Source organism: Anneissia japonica, unplaced genomic scaffold (assembly GCF_011630105.1).
Source record: "Anneissia japonica isolate Jap-2015-1 unplaced genomic scaffold, ASM1163010v1 scaffold32248_len650992_cov182, whole genome shotgun sequence".
NCBI classification, from domain to species: Eukaryota; Metazoa; Echinodermata; class Crinoidea; order Comatulida; family Comatulidae; genus Anneissia; species Anneissia japonica.
Genome location: NW_022699059.1, coordinates 604,440 through 614,843, shown reverse-complemented (window position 1 = coordinate 614,843; position 10,404 = coordinate 604,440). Strand labels below are relative to the sequence as shown.

General features: G+C 32.1%; 1 protein-coding gene across 2 annotated transcripts in view; it reads left to right on the top strand.

The window, feature by feature from the left end:
- The window catches only part of LOC117102841 (probable ATP-dependent RNA helicase DDX31), a gene marked incomplete at its 5' end in the record, with an annotated part of 32,958 nt that extends 25,967 nt beyond the window's left edge, over positions 1-6,991 (top strand). Inside the window, 1 exon segment of one of the 2 annotated variants that reach the window (XM_033243270.1) lies at positions 5,004-6,991. In XM_033243270.1, coding sequence (XP_033099161.1) covers positions 5,004-5,151 — 148 coding nt within the window. 2 annotated transcript variants of the gene reach the window in all.
- Positions 6,992-10,404: the final 3,413 nt, after the last annotated feature.

Genomic DNA, 10,404 nt, shown 5'->3' with positions numbered 1-10,404 from the left:
AATATATGGAAATCATATTGTTAGCGTTTGAGAAGAAGTGTAAGAAACAATGATGTTGAATATTTTTATAAACACTATATGTAGGTAATTTGTTGTTAAACTTCTATTGCCAGTAGACCTATTTTAAAATTAAATTCAGTCTCTCTTTGTTGATCTCATTTCTATTGCTTTGCCGTTAGCATTTTTGTTCCATTCTAATTTTTAAAAACAACTGTATCCATAAATAATATATATATTTTAACCATTGAATGTTTGTTCTAAGATTAAATTTCTTAAATACTGTGTAACTTGATGTAAATGTTTTCTATTTTTTTCTGGTTAGTTTTTATTGTGTTTCTGTTTTGCTGCCTTTGTTTTCTTTTATTAGTCATCAGACAAGGTGATTGTCATTTACTATTCACATCCATTTTACATTGTTTACTGCTTTATCCAGTTGATTTATTCAAAGATCTCAAGTGATACAATATAGTACACAACAAACAGAGAATAAGTATAACTAAATTCAAATTGTTATTTCACGGTGGTTTTCAGTTTTACTGCGGTTTTCTGACACAATGCTTGCTGAAATCATTCATTTAGTTTAGAAACAATCGTATTTGTTCACCTGGGGAGGTATTTTTTATTGGAGAAGCGTTATAAAAAAAATGAATATAATAGTAATAATAAACTAAAAGTAAACAAAGTGCTCAAACAACAATATCTTAAAGAAAAATTAATGATTATTAGAAATAATAAATAATTTGTTTACCTACTGTAATTAAATCCATAACCACAGATCCTATATAACATAACAATTGAATTAATATTGAATTAGGTTGATAGTGGCATTTTGAAATTGTTGAGAGTGGTATGATAATATTTGTTGTAGTTTATTGAATTTAATAATAATTGCATTTTATAGTATCATAAAAAGATTGGTGTTTTTTTGCTGGTGCTACAAGAATTGACGAATATAAAATTGTACTAACTAAATTGCATTATGTTAACTAGCAAAAAAAAAACACATTAAAAATACCAATACTTACAACAACAAAAATATGAATTAAAAATACCAATACCTAAAAGGCAAAAAGGCATTGGACAATAAAAACACTCCAAAAATAGTAAACATTTAAAAAAGTGATAATTATTTATTATTTTTATAAGAAATGATTAACACTAATTAAGTTCATAAAATATAAACAATTAATTGGCAGGGGAGAATTATGATTCTATTTTTTCTTCTTGCATACTAATGCAGCCTGAAAAGATAAATTGTTTTTTTATTAACCTGGTTCACATTAGATCAGTATATAAATACTGTTCTATCGTAATATAATACTGTACACACATCACTCTGTAAGATATGATATGGTGAATCAAGTACTTATCCTGATCATAGAATATTTAATTCAACAGTATGTGTTACCATGGAGTATCTTTTTTATTAAATAGTAAACTCATTGTTCAAAGCATCTAATGTGTAATGAAAAGTTGTCGCTATCATACCATAAATGAACTAAAGTGGCTTCGAGTATATTAAGTTTCTAATACATGGATTACTAGGTGTCATATGTGATAAATAACTCCTGACCAGTTTCTCAATTGATTCAATATCATGTGTATTAGATGAAGGCTGAAGATTGCTAGCATACTAAATTCTTAATTGCAAACTCTCATTAATTAGGCTTTTAGGACATATAATTATAGTTGGATAACAGAGTGTATTATATCTCTTTGGAAATCTATAATCACATCTACATCATATCTTACCAGCTCTATCATCAACCATGTGTGTAGCTTTTTTCCTTAATAGAGCCAATTTCCAAAAAGTGTCTGCTGTTCTTATCTTAAGTAATATCTTGTAATTAATGAGAACCTATCAGCCATTATATACTTTAGATTAAAAGCATGATAGTGTACTACTGACCTCCTACACTAGTCATTTTATCACTAGATCTCTAGGCCTACAATTTTCATTCTTAAAAGCATACAGTGTCTTCTCTGATGAATATTCTATAGAATTCTTTATTGAATTTAATTGAATTTTTAAAATGCAGTTTTTACTTTTTTTTTTTTTTTTTTATTCAAGGCTCAACAGTGTATCAAAACACCAATAACATAGTCGCCATAAAGATATACAATATCATTCATAAATATATATAAGATTTTTTAAAAAAACATAAAAAGCATAAAGAAAAAACTTTAATAACTGCAAATCTTGACACATCTCCTAATAATATTTGATATTAAATAATGATAAAATCAAGAACAATAAAAACAAAGATAGTTAGTATCATCTGTTATTACCATCTATTTGTATTATTTTTACTTCCATCTCTTTGTTTGCATTATTATTATTATTATCTTAATAATATGCTGATTCTTTTTTTCAAATACCAAAAAAAATTAAAGTAGGGTGTTACTCACTTATTTTCAGTAATAACAATATTGTTATTTACAGTGACTGCAAATAATGTATGGCACATCTGGTTTATTAGTTAAGGGTTCTGGCTAAAAAGGCCATGTGCCAACGGGACCATGATGGCGACCAATAGCAAAGGGACTAGAATGGCAACAAGCCGGGTGGCCACCACGCTAGGAAAAAGGCTGGATGGCAACAAAATAAAGGTGACAAAAGCACATTAAAAATGAGAGAGAAGTCTGAGTGGCAAAGAGCCTAAGGTGGCAAAAGGCTGGGTTGCAAGTAACTGCATGGCTCAGCTTGCTTTTCTTAAGGGATGCCTTTGACCCTTTAAACATTATTTAGTTTGAGTAATCCAGCGTACTGTTTTTAGTCCTTATTCAAGAAACTACAGATTCAATGGAAGCCACTCTACTTCCTGAAACTCAAAATGAACATTAGTCTAAGTCACAAACTTTTATTCAATTCAACAGTCAATCAGGCAATCAATCAGTTGGTTAGTATGGCATGGCAAATTGCAAGAGTAAAACTGCAATTTGACAAACCAAAAAATTAACAAACCAACCCTTAAAAATTTCTTGTATTTGCAGCAGCTTATATCTAGGAACCTTGAAAGGAGAGGGGGAAGATGGGGGTGTGCAAAGGTGATGGGCAGCACAACGTTGACGTGTGGGGAACTAGCTTGTAGAATAAGGTGATTTTAACCTACTTGAGTGGAAGTTTTTTTTGCTTCAAACATTTCCAGTGAAGGGGGGGGGGGGGGGGGGCGACTTGGGGTGTAAGTTAAATTTTTTTTTTTTTTTTTTGGCAGGGGACCCCCATGCATCCCCAGATATGCCACTGTGAATTTGACTGCAGGACATCAATGGTCAAACACAGCTTCACTTGGTGGATTAATTTCATTAAATATTGTATAGCAGTTTGATGGACAAAAAATAAAATTGGCATAAGTTAAATTTAATATATTTGATAGCATAAGGATCGATTGATTGACTGATTGGCTGTTTGATGGGGTGATTAATAAGTGGAACTCATATACATTTTAATGCACACCAGTTCTTAGAGTGTACACTTTAGACCAAATTACATTTTCATAGTCTTGTTTAATTTGTTTTACTAATAACTACTTCTATAGATTTGAACTTTCATTCATAACTAAGTTGCTTAATCTCTCAGCTGTCGTGAATAATTAGTATATAATGGTGTAACTGTTTCAGTATCTGTCTCTTTTTAATAACCATTTATCTGTATGGCTTCGTTGATATAATTATTGACCTAATAACAAGTGAACATTTCATATCTTTCTGAGAATTTTTTATACAATTTGTTTTATCATTGTATCTACAAATCTAATTTGATGGAAATATCCTTGGGGTAGAATTGGCTTTTTCGTCCAATGATTAGTTGTATTATTGACATAGCCTATTAATTCAATTTCTTTTACACTTTGTGTAATTTAAGGTATATTACTTGAGTGCATATCAGTCATTATTATGTAGTCTTGATTAGAATTTTGGTATTTTCTACTTAAGTCAAAATGGCAGGCTATTGTTGCTGTTTTTTCTTTTATAATATATATTTTTATTTATTGAGGTATAAAACACTTACAAGGTGTCAGCAATGGCTGGATGGCCTTGTATTAGATATTTTGTACAATATAAAAGAGATAATAAAAGACACCACAGTCAAACCATTAGCAAAGAACAATAATTCAAATTCAAAAAACAACGTATAATAATATTCACATACAGCACATAGCACTACAGTTTGTGTACATTAGAAATATTGGTTTTGCAAATACAAAGGAGAGAATACTGTTTTTGAATTTTGGCATTATTTTTTTTTCGAGAAGTATTAATAGCAACAGAAAAACTAATATCATTTTTTCTTGGCATGGTCGTAAAATTATGATGATAATGTGTATCTATTGGTGATGATTTATTGAAATGTATTGGAGTTATTAACAATCATTATATTGTACAAGCGGTTTGGCGTAGCAGGAACGATTTGGATTCTGGTGCAGATGCAGGATTTGGCAGTAGGGGATGCATGAGAGTCCACTATCACCTCAGGACCACCATACTTTAGAAATCCTACCCGTACTAGGCCTATGTTCATAATGATAAATATGATATAGGCTTATCAACAGTACAATACAACAATTATTTTTCTTAATACAATTTGGGGGGTGCTGTCCCACTGTCTGTATCCGCCCAGGTTTCCCAACCTTGAGGTCAGAGTTGCAATCCTTGTTATGCATTCTGCTTGTGTCCTTGAGCAAGGCACCTTATCTGCATTGCTTCTCTCCACCCAGGAGTATAAATGAGTACCTGGTGGGGTTGCCTGCTCCTACGCTGATTACCAGCAGCAACACTTAACGCATGTGGACCCAATGACTGCACTTTATAACCTCAAAGAAGAAGTGCATTATAAATACCTATACCAGTACCCGTATATACTCCTCGGAGGGTAGATGTATTTTGTATATTTTCAGATGACTCATATAAAATATATTAAACCAACAATTTATTACCCATATTTTAGTCTATAATGCCAATATTCTATACCAATTGTTTTCTTCTTTTAATCCGTATTACAGGCCTGTTAGCTACATGAAAATGAACATACGGCAAATGCTGGCTTCTGAGCATTCAAGCGGCATTAAGGAGATGAGTGGACCACCAGCGAAGCATGCAAAAATTACGAGAAAGAGAAAAGCGCACAAAGGAAAGATGTCCAAACACTGATAGAGATACAAAAGGAGCCACTCACAAGTATTGGCACAGACTTTACATGTTTTTGTTTTAATAAAGATGTTAAAACGCTTACAGGATAGCTTTTTGGTTTTTCATTTTATTAAGGAATAAAATGCCGTATGATTTGCATATACTGTAGAAGAAATGACAGAAGCAACTAATGCCGACACTAAAATGTTGAATAAAATCACAAAGTCAAAATCCAGATCCTGAATAAGAAATGATATGTAATTTCAAAAAACCTGTTACCTAAAGTCATAAAAGGCACTAATAAGATCCACACAAAACAAAATGTTGCATGGGATGCATGTTAAATATTACACACAGGTTTTGTGAGATATTCTTACAGATGTCACTATTGCCTTGACTCTAGTAAATTAAAAACTTGCAAAAGGTTGGTACAATTGATATACAAGCAGTAAGATACATTAAGAGGCCAAAGTATAAGCTCCACTTAGGCCGGAGGTCTGTGTTAGGCCTCTGCAATGTCTGTTTTTATTTGAAGATATATCAGTTACAGTTCTCTCAATTCCAATTGGAATTGATAAATGGATAAGTCATATTTTATTTTGTAATTCATTACATTTTAAAATGGAATTAAATATAAAAGTGAAGTCAGTTATTATTTTCATATCAGTATTGTGTTCTAAATGCGTTATCACAAGATGGAAGCGATACTTCATAAACTAAGTTTCTTCAAAGGCTTAGAGAGTGGCATTTTTAATCATAAAAAAAAATTGAGTCACAGGATTTAAACCCAGAATCAGAAGGAAATATCTCAACCACCAAGCTGCAGTCCATTAAAATATCGTATTTTTTATGTGACACATGATTGACATAAGATGAAATTGGTGGACCCCATGATTGATAGATTATGGAAATAACAGACAATACTGTACATAACAACATGACAATAACTAACATAACAAATCATTTTTTTTTATAATGCGAGAATAATAATAAATATTTTGATATCGAATCACATTGAATCGTGTTTGTGAGAGCAAATACTGCACTAAAGGGATTGTACGTGCTTTATGCTGTTTGATTAAATTGCATATTGGGAACGATTGTCAAAAGCAAATAAGAACAGGTGAATATGATATGAACATACAAACCTATAGTAAACTATGTACAATTTGGAACCATGTCAATTCTACCCATTGACAGTTATGAATAGTCAGGCTGTTGGTTAGTGGTTGAGATCAGTCGCTTCCATTTTAAGGATTCGCGTCTGGTTTTGGTTTAAAATGTAGAGATTTTTCTTGCAATCAAAAAACAAAATCACTCCCAATGCCTCGTACCCAGTTTGGTTAAGCAGCATCAAGGGTGGATAACCATCAATGCAAATACTATAAAACGGGGGTAGGTGTAAAAAAGAATGTTTTGAAGAACCGAAGTGAATTATACCGATAATCGTCGCCGGGCCATAAAAAAAATGACTTCTTGCGCACACAGGGGTTTTAATTTAGTTCGTGGGCTGTAGTTTGCCCATCTGTTCTCTAAGAGATAGTATTTTTAATCTACACACTTCGTAGCAATTTATAGAGAAGTATTGCCCATTTATATTTGAACATAATACATATGATATGGATAATTCTGAAACCTTCATTTACCTAATTCATTCTTCCATTTCAATGTAATACAAAATGTACTGAATTTCAGAGTCCCCTTTTTAAATATTTGACCAGTAGGAATTTAAAAGGGTCGCCCAAGATATTTTACAGTACACAATACACTCTGTGTTTCTCTGTAATTGAATATTATTTGTGTATCTTATATTTTTTAATTAAATGATATATTAAACTAAAATTCGGCCTTTCAAAAGAAATTTACCTTCTAATTCTAATTATTCAATGTTATGAATTTGTGTGTGTATGTAGGAATACCATTTCCTTTCGACAACATTAAGTAAAATTTTAAAACAAAATGGGCCTATTCATTATTTTAACAACGTTTTGTGAGGTTAGTCTATCCAGGCGAAGCAGCAATCATTTGGGACACTCGAAACACATACAATAAACCTAATAAAAGGATTCGCACGTACCGCAGCCCCTCGCTATCAAGACGAGTACTGTAATTTCAATAGTACTTTTGTACCATATATGCCATGCCATTTCATGATATTTACAGTATAGACTTAAACTTAATTGATGGATACATAAGAGAACAGTGATAGTTTGCATTGAAAAGGTCATAAGATATGCTAAGCTTTAATACTTATGAACTGTATTTATTAAATAATATTAATAAATAGCAAGCATAGGCCTAATCATAATAATTAATAACCATAATAATAATAAACATACTAATCTTTATGAAAAAATAAAGATATTTGATAATACTGACAATGATGACAATAACACTGAACATTGACCCTAAATAAAATAAAATCAAATTTATTTTTATGTTGCATATGATAGTAATTATTGAACATATTGATTACGTAGGCATGTGTGGACTCGTTTCTTGAATTCACCAATTAAGTAAGTTGCAGTGTTTTATATGATCCGATAAACCATTCCAATTTTTGCAGCCCCTGTAAGCTGGTATACACTTTAGTCCTACATTTATTCATACCGTTATAACACAGTTATCTAAACTCAAACCATAGAGACCTTTTTTATTGTCATTAGTTTAATCTGTTCAATTTATATCGTTTGCAGTAATACTGTACTACTTGGAACAGTATGTTTAGAAATGTTATTGCTTTCAAATAGATTAAAAAAATATACTTTCAAAATAAACTTATTGTATTATTGTTGTTTCTAATTGCCGGTGTGCTTTTATATGCTCTTTTAGTTACGGTTAACGATGTTAAGTCTCAACAATAGGCAATAAATCGGTAAGATGTGTTGGTGTTATCTAATACAAAAATATCAAATTAACAATAAAACAGATAAAAGTTGAACTCATTATTATTCGTCATTTCCAATCTAATTATTGTTATCGGTAATTGCATTATTTTTCTCCGTTTCTATGATATGTCTAGGCCTATTGCTTTAAGTAGACTGATTTTTGAGAAGTTTTGTGTTATCTTTATATAGAGTTGGCTCATATCGCTTGTTCACGATTGTTGATAATTTTACTATTTCGCACAATAAATGAAATGAAATGAATAAACTCAGTCTCATTCCGAGCTTTTACTGACAGACGCACCCAACCTACCTTTTGCTATCGAATATCAGCAATGAAATTGAATATAGATCGCCAACGAATAACAACCTTCTGAATCGTTCCCAAAGTATAGCACCGAAGGTCTGTAATAGCGTTATTATCTAGATTCCTGTGAAATGAACAGCATAAAGGTTTATAGGAGTCAACATCTTATATATTCTCAGTGTCTCACGTTCCAACTTTATAGAAAAGTGTTTGCAGAAAAGTAAATGGAAAGGGAAAATCAAATTCAGTCGTAACTCGGACATTGCTAAGATTACGGTACTTCATTTGTTCCCGTTCTCCACATGTCTTTCTTCCAGGCCCATTTCCCCAATTCTTTCTTTTTTTTTTTTTTCTTTTTTTTTTTTTGGCATTTCACTATGTGAGCACTGCATGTTGTATGGCTTCTTTATGGGTATGGGTACAAACTATTATCAGAAATTATATAAATCCCTTTAGCCCACTCATATTGTGTCCTAAACTATTAGGAATATTTTGGCTTCAGGATTTGCCCGACAGGGGGACTAAGGCCCCCGACTCGGGGCCGATGTCCCCGACGAGAGCAAAGTGGCCGTGGTCGGGCGTTGCTCATAATCTTTCGAAAGTGGTCGAAAATATGACAATTTAGGAGTTTCAAATGCTTATTTCATCGATTTTAGGGTCTACTAATATGTAGAAAATACATAGGCCTATAATTTTGTTTTCTTCTTGACGAATTTTGTTTTTTTTTCTCCTCGACGAGGGTGGGGGGAGATGTGAGGGTGGAGGGAAGCGCTCCCCCGCTGGCGTCACCCCTGTTTGACTCCAGAACCTGCGATTAGCCTGAGCCGTATTGAACCTCGACAGGTAATTTATTCTCTACTTATTAATATAGGCGTACACCGAAACAGTGTAAGTCTATGCATATTAATTATATTTATGTTGGAATAAATATCAACATGTGAAAATTTATACAATAAGTACTGTAGTGTGTGATTACTAATAATGGTAATGCAGTGGAACCCCTCATTTGCGCCACCCCTATTAAGAGGACACTTTTCCTTGAAACGTGGGAAAATATACACTAGTCAAATCCTATTAATGGGAAACTCTTCCCCCATTGTTTTTAATTTAAAAGGTGTTTAGCATTGTACGATAACGTAGGCCCTATATTATGCAAAAACACCCTCGAATGCTCTTCAATTACTGTATAATTTTCTGACAAACCACTATTGTTTCCTGAAAAAAAAAATACAACTCTGATAACAAAGCCTTTAGAATGTCAACGGCAAACTGGACCAAAGAATCTTGGTGCTATTACCTATTCAATTTTTTTTTTAATTTCAAATTTCAGTTATGCTTATTTTCGATCCCTAGGCATTTTATTTTGATAACATATATGATTATGGTTATGATTTCTTTGAAATGAAAAAAACGCATTCCCTTGTTCATTGCTATTTCTGATCTCGAAACTTTTAATAATAGGCGAATAAATACCTAAAATATACACAGATATGGAGGAATGTACGTCTGTGCGCATGAATCTAGTACACTTAATTTACATAAAGACAAATGATTTTGTAATTTGAACATTTAAGTCGTATTGAGAATTTGCGGTTATTGTGTATTAATATATAGCGTCGTCTCGTTTATCAGCGTACCTAGTCATCTCTGCGCCCCTAGATACTTGCTGGAGACAGACTGCCTAGATTAGTAGTCGTATTTACAGGTCTCAGAGGGAAAAAACAGCGAAACACTTGAATTTTTTGTAAATGGTGTATAATATTATCACAGCTATAATGAAAGTGACCAAGAAAAACAATTATCTTAGGTTTATATTGCGGTTGCAAGATACAGGTCTCGAATGACTTTTTACGGGTAATGGACATTAAAGAAGTGCCACCACCCACTAAAGTCATTCTAGAAGCCTTATCAAAGCAATTGACAGGATAAACTAACCTTCATTAAGAAGTAATATATAAACCCATATTATGCAGTGATAGAAATACTGTTATAGGCAATGTGTGTGTGCATAGAATAAATGATGCTGTATATATATATATATATATATATATATATATATACTGTCTCGTACACACATCTATA